This window comes from Aotus nancymaae, unplaced genomic scaffold, assembly GCF_030222135.1.
Source record: "Aotus nancymaae isolate 86718 unplaced genomic scaffold, 86718_ANA_hifiasm-v0.15.2.pri h1tg000089l, whole genome shotgun sequence".
NCBI lineage: Eukaryota > Metazoa > Chordata > Mammalia > Primates > Aotidae > Aotus > Aotus nancymaae.
The window spans coordinates 17740742-17759556 of NW_026988504.1; the positions used below are offsets into that span (position 1 = coordinate 17740742).

The window sequence follows — 18815 nt, forward strand, 5'->3', positions numbered from 1 at the left end:
TGCATATAATAAATTGTATCCATTTAAGTGTATAAATAGTTAAATTTTAACTCCAATTATTTTTTATACAAAACTTTTACCCAGGTTACAGTATTTACTCATTTTGTTTAAACTGTTAAAATTTTTAACTATTTATAGATCACTTTAGCTTCCAGATATGTCCGTTAACTCTTTTATGGATATGAGGTAGATTATGGTATTTTTGAAGAGGAAATTTAGGGTGAAATAACTAATCAATATTGAGAGAGTACCAGCAGTAAAAAGCCTTATTGTTCTAAACTTGCCCTACATTATTGTACTGTAATTGTAATCACAGGGAGGAAAAATCCTAGCATCTCTTTCTTTTCTTTTTTTCCCGAGATGCAGTCTTGAACTGCTGCCCGGGCTGTAGTGCAGTGCAGTGACGTGATCTTAGCTCACTGTAACCTTCGCCTTCTGGGTTCAATTGATTCTCCCGCCCCAACCTCTCGAGTAGCTGAGATTACAAGCACCCACCACCACGCCCAGCTAATTTTTTTGTAATTTTTTTTTAGTAGAGACGGGGTTTTACCATATTGGTCAGGCTGGGCTCTAACTCCTGACCTCGTGATTCGCCCACCTCGGCCTCCCAAAATTCTGGGATTACAGGCATGGCCACCACACCCAGATCACTTTCTGTTTTTAGAGTCTTTCAACCCCTGTCAATACCTTTGTAGAAATATTAACATTATCACATTTCTATAGTCATTTGCCTTGTTTTCATTAAATGAATTATGATAAAGAGTTGATAGAAAGTAGTGGTCTTGATTTTTTTTTTTTTTTTTGAGATGGAGTTTTGCTCTTGTCACCCAGGCTTGAGTGCAGTGGTGCAATCTCAGCTCAATGCAACCTCCTTTTCCTGGATTCAAGCGATTCTCCTGCCTCAACCTCCCGAGTAGCTGGGATTACAGGCACATGCCACCACATCAGCTAGTTTTTGTGTTTTTAGTAGAGATGGGGTTCCACCATGTTGGCCAGGCTGGTCTTGAACTCCTGACCTCAGGTGATCCGCCTGCCTTGGCCTCCCAAAATGCTGGGCTTACCGGCATGAGACACTGCGCCCAGCCAACGGTCTTGATTTTTAAAAAATTAGTTTGGGCAGGTAAATGCTTTTAAAGTTTTTATATGTTTTTAATTAGTGAAATTTAATTTTTAAAAATGGTATATGTAATTTATATTTTTACACTACCTGGGTCCCAAGCCTTACTATTCTATTTACCAGTTTTATGATCTTAATTAATTTTATGGCTAATATTGAAAATTATCAGAGTTTGGCTGATGGAAAACATTTGCTACACCTTATCATAAATACTTTAGAAGCTTCAGAATCCCATAAAATATATTATGCAGTTCTAAAATAAGTTGAAAAAATTCTATATTCTGTGAATTGTTATTTCAGGTTGACATTCCTGATTTGTAACAGCAGATGTCTTACTGGCTTGCTTGTTGCACTGAAAACATTCTATGTTCAAGTTTCCTATTAATGCCTTCACTCAATATTCTTATTTAAGCTGGGAAGAAAGACGAACCGCCTCTGGAAGAATCCAGTATCTAAACCATATAACAAGAACTACACAATGGGAGCGCCCAACACGGTAAGAACATAAAAATATTTCCCATGGTCTTGCTAGCCACCCTCCCAAAGTCCTTTTCTACTTATCTGTCAGCTTTACTAGATTTTTTTTCTTGGTTTATGCTGTTGGAGATCAGTAGATCTTATAACAGATGCCATTATTATTTTTTAAAGGTTATCTTCAACACTTTGACAGGTCATGCTGTCATTGTAGCTCCAGGGCCTGCAGTGGTACGCAATAAATATTTATTGAATGAGGCCAGGTGCGGTGGCTCATGCCTGTAATCCCTGCACTTTGGGAGGCTGAGGTGTGCGGATCACTTGAGTTCAGGAGTTCGAGACCAGCCTGGGCAACATGATGAAACCTCGTCTCTACCAAACAAATTACAAAAAATTAGCTGGGCATGTGGTCCATCCTGTGGTCCCAGCTACTTGGGATGCTGAGGTGGGAGGATTGCTTGAGCTCGTGAAGTGGATGTTGCAGTGAGCTGAGATCATGCCACTGCACTCTAACCTGGGTGACAGAATGAGATGCCATCTCAAAAAAAAAAAAAAAAATGGCCAGACACAGTGGTTCATGCCTGTAATCCCAGCACTTTGGGAGGCCGAGGTGGGCGAATCACTTGAGGTCAGGAGTTCGAGACCAGCCTGGCCAACATGGTGAAACCCCGTCTCTACTAAAAATACAAAAATTAGCCAGGCGTGGTGGTGGGCACTTGTAATCCCAGCTCCACAGGAGGCTGAGGCAGGAGAATTGCTCGAACCCAGGAGGCAGAGGTTGCAGTGAGCCAAGATTGCGCCACTGCACTCCAGCCTGGGTGATAGAGGGAGACTCGGTCTCAAAAAAATAAAATTATTGAATGAATTAAATTGGTAAGTTAAGCAGAGGAATCTCTGAACTAAATCTTGAAGAATGTCAAGTATAGTCACTTCATGGAACTTAGTGTATAAAGGCATTGGGATCTAAGATAATTTTTGGAAACTGCGAAGAGATGTTTTTTAAATAACCGAAAAGAAATAGTCTAAGTGGCTGAATCCCCCTCTCCCCACTCTTTTAAGTGAGAACAAAATTTGCCATCTCGTGCAGTGTTTTGTTTTTCCTATTTCCCTCCTCTTGAGCAGGACTGGCACTAGGCATAAAATACCAAATTCTTCTCATTAGCTGCACCTATTTTTATTTATTGACAAATTGCTTAACTCATTGGATCACAAAGTTTTCTGTTTTACATTATGATTCTCAGATGAAAACTTAGCTCATGTTGCCAAGTTGCATTTCTGGTATTAAATTGCCAAGAAATTAATTGAAGTATTCATTTTTATTATATTTGAGCACAAATGAATATGTACTTGTGTCAGTGTTCAAGTGAAGCCCATTTCCTTCTGATTTAACCAGTAAAATTAACTTTAATTTCATCATTTATGAAAGGATGATTGTTGTCTTAAATGTTACTTACTTATTTCTGAGATGGAGTCCCGCTCTGGGCTGGAATGCAGTGGTGTGACGTCGGCTTGCTGCAACTTCTGCCTCCCAGGTTCAAGCAATTCTCATGCTTCAGCCTCCTGAGTAGCTGGGACTACAAGCGCCCGCCACCACACCTGGTTAATTTTTGTATTTTTAAGAGAGACAGGGTTTCGCTATGTTGACCAGGCTGGTCTCAAACTCCTTACCTCAAGTGATCAGCCTGCCTCGGTCTCCTAGAGTGTTGGGATTGTAGGTGTGAGCCACCACACCTGGCCATATTAATTTAAGAATGAACTCTTGATTTTTTTTTTTATTTTGGAAGATCCGTAATAGTAGACTAGAAGATCCTTAAAGAGAGAAACCGTCTTCTTTCATTTTGTGATGTATTGCCAAATGACTGCGTGACATTTTTAGATTGAGAGGTCTGAAGGGCCTCTTGGGAGGCAATAATAAACTGGTTTGAATGACAAAAAAGAGCCAGGCCTAGGGAAAGTAGGAGAAAAGAATATGCCAGGTGGAAGGAAGAGCAACTGCTCTCAGGTGGAGTGACCTTGGCAAGTTCAAGGAACAGGAAGATGTGAGTGTGGCAGAAGCAGAGTGGGAGGGAGAATGGTGGGAAGTCAGGTCTGAGAGAAAGGCTGTAGTTAGATCAAGCAGTGTTTTGTAAGCCAGTACTCACATCTACAGATATATGTGGATTTTATATCAAATGTAATTAAAATAAAGTCATTTAAATACATAGTTGATGACATGCTTATCATTTGGGTTTCTTTGGTACTTAAGAGACATCAGGTTTACTTTCACTCAGAGTTCTTGAAGTCATTATACTTGTATTAGTCATTCTGTTTTCAGATATGATAAGTGATTGTTACTGTAGTGTATACAGTGTCTAGAGAACTCTACTTTGGATATCTAAATTGATAATGTCTTTTTCTTGTTAATTTTCAATAGACCGGCATCCGAGTATTCTAGCCCTGGCAGACCTCTTAGCTGCTTTGTTGATGAGAACACTCCAATTAGTGGAACAAATGGTGCAACATGTGGACAGTCTTCAGATCCCAGACTGGCTGAGAGAAGAGTCAGGTCACAACGACATAGAAATTACATGAGCAGGACACATTTGCATACTCCTCCAGACCTACCAGAAGGCTATGGTATGACAACTAGCAAAAGAAAAATATAATGTAGTTTACTGAATTCAGCTTGCTGAGGAAGTCAGAAAATCAGTTTTGAATAAAGTTATTAATCTGGGCTTAGGGATTTTGCATGAATATAAATATAAAACCTCCCAAGTTTGAAATCTTTGAAGTGGTAGAGGACTAACTAACCAACAGTTTGACATTGCGCTAGTCATTTAACCTCAGCGTTTGTGCTCTTTTGTGATGAAGTGAGATGACTACCTTATAACAAAGATAGTATAAGGAGCATACGAAATGAAGTGAGACTATTTTGTAAATAGGCACCGTATAGGAGGTAAGGTGGGGCAGGTGCAGTGGCTCACACCTGCAGTGTCAGCACTTTGGGAGGCCGAGGCAGGCGGATCATGAGGTCAGGAGTTCGAGACCAGCCTGACCAACATGGTGAAAACCCTATCTCCACTAAAAATTCAAAAATTAGCCAGGCATGGTGGCACGTGCCTGTAATCCCAGCTACTCGGGAGGCTGAGGCAGGAGAATTTCTTGAACCCAGGGAGGCAGAGGTTGCAGTGAGCCAAGATTGTGCCACTACATTCCAGCCTGGGCCACAGAGCAAGACTCCATCTTAAAAAAAAAAAAAAAAAAAAAAAGCCAAGTTTTATTTTACTCAAGAATATTTTTTTTTTTTTTTTTTTTTTTTTTTTTTTTTTTTGAGACGGAGTTTCGCTCGTTACCCATGCTGGAGTGCAATGGCGCGATCTCGGCTCACTGCAACCTCCGCCTCCTGGGTTCAGGCAATTCTCCTGCCTCAGCCTCCTGAGTAGCTGGGATTACAGGCACGCGCCACCATGCCCAGCTAGTTTTTTGTATTAGTAGAGACGGGGTTTCACCATGTTGACCAGGATGGTCTCGATCTCTTGACCTCGTGATCCACCCGCCTCGGCCTCCCAAAGTGCTGGGATTACAGGCTTGAGCCACCGCGCCCGGCCTACTCAAGAATATTTTTAAAAACTCTCCTGCAAATGCATGATTCTAACTTTATTTTTAAATGTATTTTAGCTCTTTAATTTGAAAAAATTTGTCCATTGACTGTTCAATGACTCAAAGGTTAACTTTTAGCACATACTAAATTATTGGCTTGAGAGACAGAGAGACCTACGTTTATATCCTGGCTTTGCCATGCAACACTGAGCACATTATTTAACCTCTTTGGCCTCAGTTTTGTCCCCTATAGGGGAAAATAATAGCACCAACCATCTAGGTTTGTTGCAAGAAATCAATGATATATGTAATCTCGTGAAATGCTGGCACAGTGTCTGGCACAGTAAATTTTAACTGTTATCAGTGTTTAGACCTGAGAATAAATTCTCTCCTGCCATTTCTCTTTGAGATTATAAGGCAAGCTCTTTGGAGTGGGAGTGGTTATACTTTTACAATATTTCTGTGATTTGGGTTTAAAAAATTGTACAACCAAAGCATACAAATAAAGTGGATACTAAGGCTGAAATTATTATGGCTGTCCTCTATAATATGATTTTATGTTTATAATATTTAAAAGTTTAAAGTTCAAATTTATTGACTTTATAGGTTTATAAACAAATTAGATTTATTACTAATAAATATTAGTAATAGTTTTATTGTTTTATGTATTGAAGTTTCTCATTAGATTTTGTTTAAAGAAACTTTTTTTAAAAAAAAGAAAAGAAAACAAAAAACCCACCATAAAGAAAACTTTTTTAGATTGTTCTCTTCACTCTGGCCTTTCCTCTCTCTTTCCAAGGGCTTTGAGTTCATTTCATTCTTGACTTTTTCTCCCCAGTGTGCACGTTTGCTCTTTAGTCCTCTTCTTTCTAACTTGGTTATTTTTGCATGTCTACCTGTTTATGACATAGAATGTCTCCCCATTATCTCATCTGTTTTGCTTCTCTTTGAGCTCAAATGTAATCTTGAGAATACACCTTTGTCCATCAAAGAGAAAACATAAGTTTTGGTATAAAATTAGGCATAATAAGCATCATCAACCTCCAGACTCTTTGAAAGTTTCTGGAAGTTCCTCCTCAAATCTTCCTAATGTTGGCCAGCCCCTTCCTCAGAGCCTTTTCTACATCATTTAAAATGTTTTGATTATTAGTATTGTGACAATCTTGATTTGTTTTCCATTGCAACATATTTAGTATTTGAGCCACCTTCTAAGTTTAGTTTACTTTTGGATAGCTGGCCTGTGGCCCTCATCATTTATAAAATTGTTTCCAAGGGACAGAACAAATGATTTGTAAAGCTTTTTTAAATAATAAATAAAATAGATTCGTAATTTGGAGTTTTTTCCCTGTTAGTGTAGCATCTTGTGTATATAACTGTCTTTGATCTGGACATTCTGAATGTTTTTATTATGTGTTTATTAATTTTACAGAACAGAGGACAACACAACAAGGTCAGGTGTATTTCCTACATACACAGACTGGTGTAAGCACATGGCATGATCCAAGAGTGCCCAGGTAAGAACGTATTTTAAGTACTCTTTAGACCATCAAAGAGCCATTTCACCTAGGATTTCTTTGATTTTTAAGAAATTTTTACCTTTTAAAAATAGTTTATGTAGGAGTTTGACTCTTCTGATAGTTATTTCAGTGTTGACATTTAGTAGAAAGTGCTACCTACTTCTCTGCAATCCTACCTCAGTTCTCCCCTCCCTTACCAGTCCCTAACCACCCTCCCCTGCTTCCCCTTAAAAAAAGTGGAATAAAAACATGGATCTCTTGTTTTTTTTTTTTTTTAGATGGAGTCTCACTCTGTCGCCCAGGCTGAAGTGCAGTGGTGCAATCTCAGCTCACTGCAACCTCCACCTCCCGGGTTCAAGTGATTCTCCTGCCTCAGCCTCCCGAATAGATGGGACTATAGGCACGTGCCACCATGCCCAGCTAATTTTTGTATTTTTAGTAGAGACGGGGTTTCACCATATTGGCCAGGCTGGTCTGAGACTCCCGACCTCAAGTGATCCACCCGTCTCAGCTTTCCAAAGTGCTGGGATTACAGGAGTGAGCCACTGTGCCTGGCCTACAACATGGATCTTTTAGGAGTTTGAAACTTGTCCTGGGGTACCAAGCAGGGTAGCTTTCACCAGTATTCCCAACAATTTCAGAGGCTGAGGCAGGAGGAGTCTTTGAGCTTGGGAGTTTGAGACCAGTCTGAGCAACATAGAGAGACTCCATCTCTACCAAAAATTAAAAATCAGCCACATGTGGTGGAGCATGTCTGTGGTCCCAGTTACTTGGGAGGCTAAGGTAAGAGGATTGCTTGAGCCAGGGAGGTTGAAGCTACAGTGAGCCTTGGTTGAACTACTGCACTCCAGCCTGGGCAAAAGAGCAAGACCCCATTTCAAAAGAAAAGAGAAAGAAAATTTTTGTAGTCCCAGTCCCAGCTACTCACAAGGCTAAGGTGGGAGGTGGAGGCTGCAGTGAGCCGAGATCACATCACTGCACTCTAGCCTGGGTGACAGAGTGAGACACCATCTCAAAAAAAAAAAAAAAAAAAAAAAGGCCGGGCGCGGTGGCTCAAGCCTGTAATCCCAGCACTTTGGGAGGCCGAGGCGGGTGGATCACGAGGTCAAGAGATCGAGACCATCCTGGTCAACATGGTGAAACCCCGTCTCTACTAATACAAAAAAAATTAGCTGGGCACAGTGGCGCGTGCCTGTAATCCCAGCTACTCAGGAGGCTGAGGCAGGAGAATTGCCTGAACCCAGGAAGCGGAGATTGCGGTGAGCCGAGATCGCGCCATTGCGCTCCAGCCTGGGTATCAAGAGCGAAACTCCGTCTCAAAAAAAAAAAAAAAAAAAAAAAAAAGGATAGGAAAAGAAAATTGACGTGGGGAAAAACATAGAAAGCATACCCTTTAAAAAAGGGTAGTGGGTTGATAAAATTCTTAATTATGGTTCAGCTTAAAAAAAAACTTTAAAAAAATTTAACCTCATAAATGTATTCCATGTTCTTTTATGTGTTCCTTAATAAAATTTCATTTTAATGTAGAAAACAACCTAATTTAATTAATTAATTAACTTTTTTGAGATGGAGTCTCGCTCTGTTGCCCAGGTTGGAGTGCAGTGGCCCAATGTCAGCTCACTGCAGCCTCCACCTCCTGGGTTCAAGCGATTCTCCTGCCTCAGCCTCTTGAGTAGCTAGGATTACAGGCACCTGCCACCACACCCAGCTAGTTTTTGTATTTTTAGTAGAGGCAGGGTTTCATCATGTCCAGGGTTGTCATGAATGCCTGACCTTAGGTGATCTGCCTGTGTCAACCTGGGATTACAGGCGTGAGCCACTGTTCCTGGCCCTAATTTAATTTAAATATCCAAACTTGGGTATTTCAGCTGCAGACATTGCATTTACTAACCAAAATGTCAATTACTTTTAACTTCAAAAAGATGAAATGACACACAAATGAATTTAGTGATTTACTATAATTTTGAAACATCTTTTCTTCGTCCCTCCATCCCTCCCTTTTTTTTTTTTTTTTTTTTTGAGATAGGATCTGGCTCTGCTGTCCAGGCTGGAGAGCAGTAGTGTAGTCCTGGCTTATTACAACCTCTGTCTCCTGGGCTAAAGCCGTCCTCCTGCCTCAGCCTCCTGAGTAGGTGGAACTACAGGCATGTGCCACTACACCCTGCTAATTTTTGTATTTTTAGTAGAGATGAGGTTTCGCCATGTTGCCCAGGCTAGCCTGGAACTCCTGAGCTCAAGCAGTCTGCCCACCTCCGCCTCCCAAATTGCTGGTATTAGAGGCATGAACCACCATGCTTGGCCCTTTGAGTTACTTTTTAATGAATACATGCAAAGTACCAAGTAGTCCAGTCGAAACTGCAAAATGCTTGAATTCTAAATTAAATTCTAAAGCAACTTTGTATGTTGCACATACAAAGGATTTGTAGGATGTGGATATTTTATAAGCACAGCAGCCTCCCTCCTCCAAAAGAAAACAAACCCCCCAAAACGACCCACAGAGTATTGTTTTTTTCTGCCTAAAGCTTATATTCAGGACTCTATTGTGTATTTGAATCAAACTGGCTAGTCTTGGGTTGCTTTGATACTCTCTGTTTATAAATAAAACTGTGATAATGAAAATGTCTTACTTTGTGTTACAGAGCTCAGAATCCTTTGAGGGTGGCAACCAAGGGTATATGCTTTAACTCATTACTTTATCATTTTTGCCATTTCTATGTCTTGACAGTATAAGCTGTTTTTAAAAGTAGTGGGGGCCGGGCACAGTGGCTCTCACCTGTAATCCCAGCATTTTGGGAGGCTGAGGCGGGAGGATCATGAGGTCAGGTGTTCGAGACCAGCCTGGACAACGTGGTGAAAACCTGTCTCTACTAAAAATACAAAATTAGTCAGGTGTGGTGGCACGTGTCTGTAATCCCAACTACTCGGGAGGCTGAGGCAGAATTGCTTGAACGTTGGAGGCGGAGGTTGTGGTAAGCCAAGATTGCGCCATTGCACTCCAGCCTGGCAACAGAGCAAGACTCCATCTCTAAAAAAAATAATAATAAATAAAAAGTAGTGGGGAGGAAATTTTACATTTTTTTAACGCTTACTTAAAAATACTTACTTTAAAATAATCCAAGGGCCTAACTTCTCAAAATCAGTTTTATTATATAAATAATAAAAAGTTTTTTGGATTCTGTTTATCTAGTTGAAGGTCAATAATAAGCTTTCCTTTAAAATAATTAGAAATCATTTGTAGGAAATGCATAGAATAAAAATGATCATGATTTTTTAAAATCTAAATGATCATGATTTTTTAAAATCTAAAACTAGATGATTTACAATAGTGAGAAAGTTGACCTTGAGTTATCTGTTGAAAGAATAGCATATAAGCTGGCAACAGAAATTGAAATTGAGACAGCTTTAAGCACCACTGTTGGTAATAGGCACTTATTCCAGAGGACACATGTCAGTTTTTCATTAATGAGTAGTAAAGGATTTCTGCGAAGCTTTAAGAATATCCATGTTAAATATTGACATATATTTTGAATGATGATTTTATGAAATAACACTCGGGATTATTTTTCTTATTCACTGTCCCCCATTATTACCTTAAAAACTTTTATCTTTTGGAGGATCCTTTAGTAAGCACGGAGGATCTTTTATCAAAGTATACTATAAATATTTAAATTGTGTTAGAATATCACTATTCAAAGATATTTATAAAATTGCAAAGTCAGACTCTTTAAAACAAACTTTAAAACAAAGTCAGACTCTTAAACAAACTTTATCTTTATAAAGATATCCAGGATACCTAGATTTATTCAAGAAATCTCATTTCATCATGTTTTGCATTTATCTTTAAAACAATGATTAATGCCTTGTTATTTGTTATATTACAAATTGACTATAGTCTTGAAATACAGATCTGTATTACTTTGTATGACTGTATAACATTCCTTTTTTTTTTTTTTTTGAGATGAAGTCTCACTCTGTCGCCCAAGCTGGAGTGCAGTGGTGCCGTCTCAGCTCACTGCAACCTCCACTTGTGGGTTCAAGTGATTTTCCTGCCTCAGCCTCCCAAGTAGCTGGGACTACAGGCACGTGCCAGCATGCCTGACTAATTTTTGCATTTTTAGTATAGATGGGGTTTCAGTATGTTAGCCAGGCTGATATTGAACTCCTGACCTTGTGATCCGCCTGCCTCAGCCTCCCAAAGTGCTGAGATTACAGGTGTGAGCCACTGCGCCAGGCCAACATTCCATTTTTTTAAACCAGTTCCCAGTGAGACGTATAGATTATTTCCAGTTTTTTGCTCTTTTAATCAGTTCATTATCACTCTCCCATGTGTGGCTATAGATTTATAAAATTCTAAATAAAATGACCTGAAATAAAATTCTACCTTTTATCAGTATAATTGTTCATTTTTTGATTTCAATAATTGTTTTTCTTGTTTTTAAGTTCAGGGGTACATGTGCAGGTTTGTTATAGGTAAACTTGTGTCATGGCGGTTTGTTGTACAGATGATTTTGTCACCCAGATACTAAGTCTAGTACTCATTAGTTATTTTTGCTGGTCCTCTCCCTCCTCCTACCCTCCACCTTCCCATAGGCCACAGTATCTGTTGTTCCTCTCTATGTGACCATGTGTTCTCATCATTTAGCGCCCACTTAGAAGTGAGAACATGCAGTATTTGGTTTTCCGTTCCTGCTTTAGTTTGCTAAGGATAATGACCTCCAGATCCTGTTTTTTATTTCTAAACCATTAAAAAATCTATTTGGGGCCGGCGCAATGGCTCGTGCCTGTAATCCCAGCACTTTGGGAGGCTGAATTGGATGGATCACTTGAATCCAGAAGTTTGAGATCAGCATGGGCAACATGGCAAAACTTCATCTCTACAAAAATTTAAAAATTAGCCGGGTGTAGTGGTGCATACCTATAGTCCCAGCTACTCAGGAGGCTGAGTTGGGAGGATTACCTGAGCCTGGGAAGGTTGAGGCGCAGTAAGTTGTGATCACACCACTGGCTTCAGTAAGCCGTGATCACACCACTGCATTCCAGCCTGGGCAACAGAGTAAGAACCTGTCTCAAAAAAATACAAATTTTTTTTGTTTATTCCTAGTAATTTTTCTTTGATAGTTCATCTTTGTGATTGTACTTTTTTATTCTTGAAAACATTATATATCACAACTGTTTTCTTTTTGATCTCTAACAGTCTTTGGGGACCTAATTCTGGGATTTTATTGTTGACTCTGCTGCTGGCTGTGTGTTGAGTCTGCTGTGGACTCTGTCATAGTGGCTTTTTTTTTTTTTTTTTTTCCTGAGGGGTTTGGTGATCTTAGATGCTGAATTTATTCTTTGAACTGAATTAGTTGGGAGTCCTGTGGACCTGCAGTGAGAATTTAGTATATTTTCCTGGAATCACTTCATTCCCTCTTTGAGTTCTCAGCTTGCAGAGGAAGCTTCAGGTTTCCTATCCTAGTCTTGCTGCTAGCCTGACCCTCTGCCTACCTGCCACTCACGTACCACCTTCACTCAGTACCCCCACTCCCTCTTTTTTTTTTTAATTTGAGGATTCTTGGAACTTTCCCTTGCCTCTTTTGAGACTAGCAGTGTTTCAAATAGTATTTTTTTTCCCCACACTTTAGCTGTTATGTAGCAGGAGTCTCTTGGAACACTTATAACAGAAGTCAGAATCATTGCTTCAGCAAATTTAGGTCACTGTGTGCCCATCATTGTGTTTCACCATGACCAAGGAGAGGTCTTCTCAGGAAAAACATCTTTCTAGTTTAACTTTTAAATGTGATTTTGATGAAATTTGTCATTATTTATAATTGTCGGTTATAAATTTATATTAAACATGCTGCTTTTATTTTCTTCTTCTTCTTTTTTTTTTTTTTTTTTTAAATAAAAAGAGGACCACAGAAACACTTTTACTGTCTCAGATTCTTGACTTTGCTTGGTCACTTTCAGGGTATGTCATTTCTTTGGTATTTACAGATCGCTCTGGTAGCCTAAACTATTCATTTAAGATCAGCCTGGGCAACATGGCAAAACTTCATCTCTACTAAAAATTTAAAAAATAGCTGGGTGTAGTGGTGCACACCTCTAGTCCCAGCTATCTGGGAAGCTGAGTTGGGTGGATTACCTGAGCTTGAGTTGGGAGGATTATCTGAGCTTGAGTTGGGAGGATTACCTGAGGATTACCTGAGCATATCATACATTCTTACATGCAGCCTCAGTTATGTCACCAAGGGCAGTGACTTTACTCTTCTGGTGAATGACAACAGCAATTTCAACACTTTGGGAGATTCACTGAAAGATTTGGTTCTAACAGTGTAGAGGATAAAAATTTGCAGTTCTATTGCCAGTTTATTATAGAGTTTACAACTCTGGAACAGCCAAATGGAAGCATTGCTTAGGGCACACTATGAGGGGAGGGCAAGGAGCTACCATACCCTCTCTGGGCAGGCTACCCCCACAGTACCTCAGTGTGTTCACCAACATAGAAGCTCCTTACTCATTCTTTAAGGCCCTATAAATCTTTGTCTATATATACTCATATTTTAAGAATGTGTAATATAGGAACAGTAGTCTTTGGTCCATTAAAAATCTTAGCTTTTCTTATTGCAGTGGTAGCTCTTAGAGCATTCTTGGTAATGTATCTTAAACAGGTTCTTTATTGACTAACTTTACAGATTTTAGAATTGCAGTTTTTCTTTAAAAATACACAGATTATTTTCAGGATCATAATTTCAGTAATATTTCCAGTTTTGCTTTGTTGGAGTGCTTAAAATTAATCATGGAACGGACATTTTACACAAATTTTATGTTATAGTAAAGAAAGAAATGAAGGGAAATTTTAGAAAACAACATTTAATTCCTTATATCACTGACACTTAACAAAATTATTTCCTGTCAAACAAGTATTGAAATACAGTTTATGTTGGCAGATACTGTGATTGATTTTACATTAATTTAAATCTGTATTACATTAAAGCCTTGGAACTTACTAAAAAATGTAGGCTATGTGATAAGTTTTTCTGAGCCATTTATGGATTGGGTTTTGAAGATGTGAGTTTGTTAAACCATTGGGAATTAAAGATTCCAGCTGAACATCTCAAGTTTCTGAAACAATACATTTTCTCAGACTTTGTGGAATTGTTCTGTGTCATTTACACTTGCTTGGTTCAGCAGGGCCAGCAATGAGGTATTTTTTATTTTATATTTGTTTTTTCAGGGATCTTAGCAACATCAATTGTGAAGAGCTTGGTCCATTGCCTCCTGGATGGGAGATCCGTAATACGGCAACAGGCAGAGTTTATTTCGTTGACCATAACAACAGAACAACACAATTTACAGATCCTCGGCTCTCCGCTAACTTGCATTTAGTTTTAAAGTAAGTTTTTGAAACAATACATGTTAAAATGTGAGTTAAACAAGATGAAACTGATAGATGCTTTTAATAATAAGTATGAGGCTGGGTGTAGTGGCTCACACCTTTAATCAATCCCGGTGCTTTGGGAGGCCGAGGCAGCAGGATCACTTGAAGCCAGGGGTTTGACACTAGCCTGCTCAGCATAGTGAGATCTCATCTCTACAAAAAAGAAAAAAAAAGTTTTTTAAATTAAAAGATCAGCTGGGTAGCCGGGCATGGTGGCTCACGTCTGTAATCCCAGCACTTTGGGAGGCTGAGGTGGGCGGATCACCTGAGCTGGGCATGGTGGCGCATGCCTGTAGTCCCAGCTACTAGGGAGGCTGAGGCAGAATTGCTTGAACCCAGGAGGCGGAGGTTGCAGTGAGACGAGATCATGCCATTGCACTGCAGCCTGGGTAACAAGAGTGAAACGCCATCTCAAAAAAAAAAAGATTTTTAAATTTTGGCGTTTTTCCTGAAACAAGTAAACAGAGTTTTGAACCTATGTCTCTGAGCCATCAAGTATATTATTACCTTATTTGGTAGATCTAAGGTGGTTTTTATTGTTTTTCTCTCCGTGGAGTGTTTCTTTTTGGCAACACTGTCATTAGAATATAGATTATTGTTATTATCAGGCTAATTTTGAAGTGATTAAATTAGTTTAGCCCTTAATTTTGAATTTTAGGGTACTATGATGTTTGGATTTATATTGTTAATCTAAAATATTTTTAGATTACTTTTTTTTAGCTAGTATTTTTTTACTGTTTCAGCATTTAGGAAATGAGAAAGGCATATTGCATTATAATCAGATAGAGGAACTGGGCTCAGTTGCTCACGACTCTAGTAATCCCAGTGCTTTGGGAGGCTGAGTTGGAGGATCCTTTGAGCCCATTAGTTGGAAGTTACAGTGAGCTATGATCATGGCACTGGATGTCACTGCATCCTAGGCAACAGAGTGAGACCCTGCTTATCTGAACCACACAAAAATGTGGGACAAATTGTGTTCTAGAGAGGAACATGGTATTCACACTGAGAAGAACTGAGAATTAATATTTTAGGAGGAAGCAACAAAAGAAGTTACCTCTTCGAAGTATATCCTGGGCCTATTGTATATAAATATACATTTGTAGGATATCCTGTTTGACTTTAAAAAAAAGCCTTTCTACAGAGATGCATTAATCTTCCTTAGCCCTTTTATGCAAATCCCTCCTGCAATGTTACTGGCATTATTCTCTTCTGGGGGGCCATTTTTCATGTTCTGAAGGTTGTGTAGTTTCTGTGTAGACCTCAGTATCTAATCTGTCAATGACAGGATACACTGTTGTCACATTATTGCAAAACATTGCCATTGGGGTTTAATAAATAACTTTGCCAAGGAAGCATATTCTTGTAAGAAATCATTTTAGTCGTTTTTTTTCTGTTTCCTTTGCTTGAAAAGCATGTTTTTCTAACTCAGTAACTATCTTAATAGTAGCTATAGTAATTGATATTTATTTTGCACTTACCATGCTCTGAGTGCCCATGTCATCAGGATTGCAATCCTGGGCTACCTCCTTCTCACCAATGAGAAAAATGGAGCCTCAAGCAGTTACAACTTGTCTAGAGGGGCATAAAAAGTGCTAGAGCTGGGATTTGAATGCTCCGAGTCCAACTATGGAGGTTTTTTTCCCTTCCTGTTTTGATTCCTTGAACACTATTTATTTCCCTTAGTTTGACTGGCATTGCATGAAGATATTCTGCCTTATACCCTTAAAGGAAGCTTTTCTTTTGAAACAAAAAGATGACTTATGGGCAAGGGGATTACAATTTGAGTCTTTTATCTGCTTATCAGATTTACTTGATTTCAAGAAAATCATTTGCTTGTTTCATAAAGTCTCTAGACATTGGCAGCGGCCCTAAAGGATAGCAGACCAGCACCTCCACTGTTTCCTGGTCTGCACGCTCACATCAGTCCTTACAGAACTGTCCCTTGCACCTTAGCACACCTAAAGAGACAGGCCACTTTAGTGGGCAGTTAGATTTTTTTCCCTGAGTGCATCAGGAACAATAGTTTTAGGCTAGCTGCCCCCATCCCAAAAGGATTTTCTGCTCTGTCAGTTTTGTCCTTCAGCTCTAAACCGCCTTTCCATTTGCATGGCTTAGTCTTTTACACGAGGCCTTGTGAACAGGCTTGATGTCTGCTGGAATTTTTAATATCAGCCTTATTGAAATATATTGACATACAATAAACTGAATATTTAAAGTGTACAGTTTAAGTTTTGACATACCATAAAACCATCACCACAGTGAGAGTAGTGAACATATTCACCACCCCCACAAGTTTTCTCTTGCCCTTTTGTGATTTCTTCTTCTATCCCTGCCTGTGGGACTTCCACCCTGTGTTAGTTTCCCAGGGCTGTCGTAACAAAATACCATGAACTGGGTGGCTTAAAACAACAGACATTCGTTCTCTCCCAATTCTGGAGGCAGAACTACAGAGTAAGGGGCTGGCATGATGAGTTCCTTCCACAGGCTTTGAGAGAGAAGCTATTCCATGCCTCTCTCCTAACTTCTAGTGGTTTCTAGAAACCTTGGTGTTCCTTGGCTTGTAGACAAATTGCTCCAGTCTTTCTCTTCTGTCTTCTCGTAGTCTTCTTTCCAGTCTGTATGTGTCCTAATTCCTTCTTCTTATAAAGACATCAGTTTTTGGAATTAAGGCCTTCCTAATCCAGTATGACCTGACCTTACCTTGATTATATCTATAAAGACCTTATTTCCAAATAAGGTCACATCCACAGGTTGACCAGATGTTGAGACTTCAGCATATCTTTTTGGGGGACAGAGTTCAACCCATGACACCCCATCTCTAGCCAACTACTGACTTGCTTTTTGTCAGCATATTAGTTTGCATTGTCTAGCTAAATGGAATCATGCAGTATGTGTTCTTTTTATTTGGTTTCCTTTACTCACATAATCTTGAGACTCGTCGCTTTTGTTGCATATAGTTCATTTCTTTTTATTTTTGGTGGTATTCCATTGTATGGATCCACTGTTTATTCATTTCTCTACTGATAGACATATGGGTTGTTTCCAGTGTTTCGCTATGACAGATTAAACTGTCATGAACATTTATGTGCAAGTCTTTGTATGGACATGTGCTCTCATTTCTCTTGGTTAAATAACCTAGGAGTAGAATGGCTTCTTTGGTGAAATCTTTTGCCTTGCCCCTAGCTCTCTCAAAATGAGCAGCTCGATTTTCTGTTGAGTTTTGAGAGTTCTTTTAGATATCAGATATATGCTTTCCAAAGGTCTTCTCCTAGTCTGTGACTTGATTTGTCTTTTAGTTTTCCTAAACAGTGTCTTTTGAAGAGCAGCAATTTTCTTTAAGCCAGGGATGGTGTTGTGTGCCTGTAGTTCTAGCTACCAGGAGACTGAGGCAGGAGGATCACTTGAGCCAGGAGTTCAGGACCAGCCTGGTCAACATAGCAAGACCCTGGCTCTTTAAAAAAAATTAAAAATGGATGTTCTTCCATTGTTATGCCTTTTTACCTTGTTAAAGGAATGTATATGCATGCATGTGTGTTTTCATGTGTGTTCTTTCATGGATTGTGCTTTTGGTGTTGTATCTAAGAAATCATTAATTGCATGATGTATGTCATAATAAAATTTCTCCTGTGTTTAGAAGTTTTATGGCTTTGGATTTTACATTGATGTGTGCACTCCATTTTGAGTTACTTTTTGTATCTGATGTGAAACAAACCCAAGTTCATTTTTCAAAATAAGATTATACAGTTGATTATGGAATGCTTTTATTTACATGATCTATTTTGCTTTTGTGCGTATATTTTAAAAACCTTTATTATAGTATTTGTAAGAGTCATTGATATTGACTTGGCATTTTCAACAAAGCTGTATTTGTATTTTCTCTGTATGGTCATATGTTTTAGGTATAGTATTTGGCCCAGTATATAAAAAGAAGGATCCCTGCCAAGCTGCCATTCAGACTCCTGTTTGGCTCTTCCAGAAAGACAGACTCCAGATAACAAGCAGTATTTGGCACATGCCTGAATTATAAAGTGGGTGATACTAAACTCTGTAGAGGAAAATGGAAGCTATATTGGAAAAACTTGTCCTCAGAAGCTGTATAAAGCCTTATGGATAAAATAAAGTTCTATCAGTTTATATGGACTATGAGAAATAAACTTTTGTAGCTGGTTTATTGCTGCCAAAAAATGTCAAGCCAAGTGTGTGTCCTACTAAGCCTTGGAAAATGATATATCTAGACTTGCTGTTTTTACTGTATACTTGCAATTTTTAAAATTTAAAATACTTTAATAACAACATCTTTGTTTATTTCTAGTCGGCAGAACCAATTGAAAGACCAACAGCAACAGCAAGTGGTATCGTTATGCCCTGATGATACAGAGTGCCTGACGGTCCCAAGGTACAAGCGAGATCTGGTTCAGAAACTAAAAACTTTGCGACAAGAACTTTCCCAACAGCAGCCTCAGGCAGGTCACTGCCGCATTGAAGTTTGCAGGGAAGAGATTTTTGAGGTAAATTTACAAGACTTATTTTATTTTATTTTTTCCAGAAACCTATTGCTTGCTAATACAAACCTTATTTTAAATTAGAGAGACATTACATTTGTTTTATGCTCTTTTCCAAGAATACTGAGAGAGCACTCAGTAATTTCTTCTTTCTTTCTCTTCCTTTATTTCTTCCTTTCTCTCCTTCTTTCCTTCTTTCCTTC

At 39.0% G+C, this 18815-nt stretch overlaps 1 protein-coding gene across 1 annotated transcript in view; it reads left to right on the plus strand.

The window, feature by feature from the left end:
* The window catches only part of SMURF2 (SMAD specific E3 ubiquitin protein ligase 2), a 116431-nt gene that overhangs the window by 77444 nt on the left and 20172 nt on the right, over positions 1-18815 (plus strand). The window contains exons 7-11 of the mRNA XM_064369516.1: positions 1530-1613; positions 4005-4207; positions 6600-6684; positions 13907-14065; positions 18423-18618. Of these exons, the coding sequence (XP_064225586.1) occupies positions 1530-1613; positions 4005-4207; positions 6600-6684; positions 13907-14065; positions 18423-18618 (727 nt within the window). The remainder of the gene's footprint in view (positions 1-1529; positions 1614-4004; positions 4208-6599; positions 6685-13906; positions 14066-18422; positions 18619-18815) is intronic.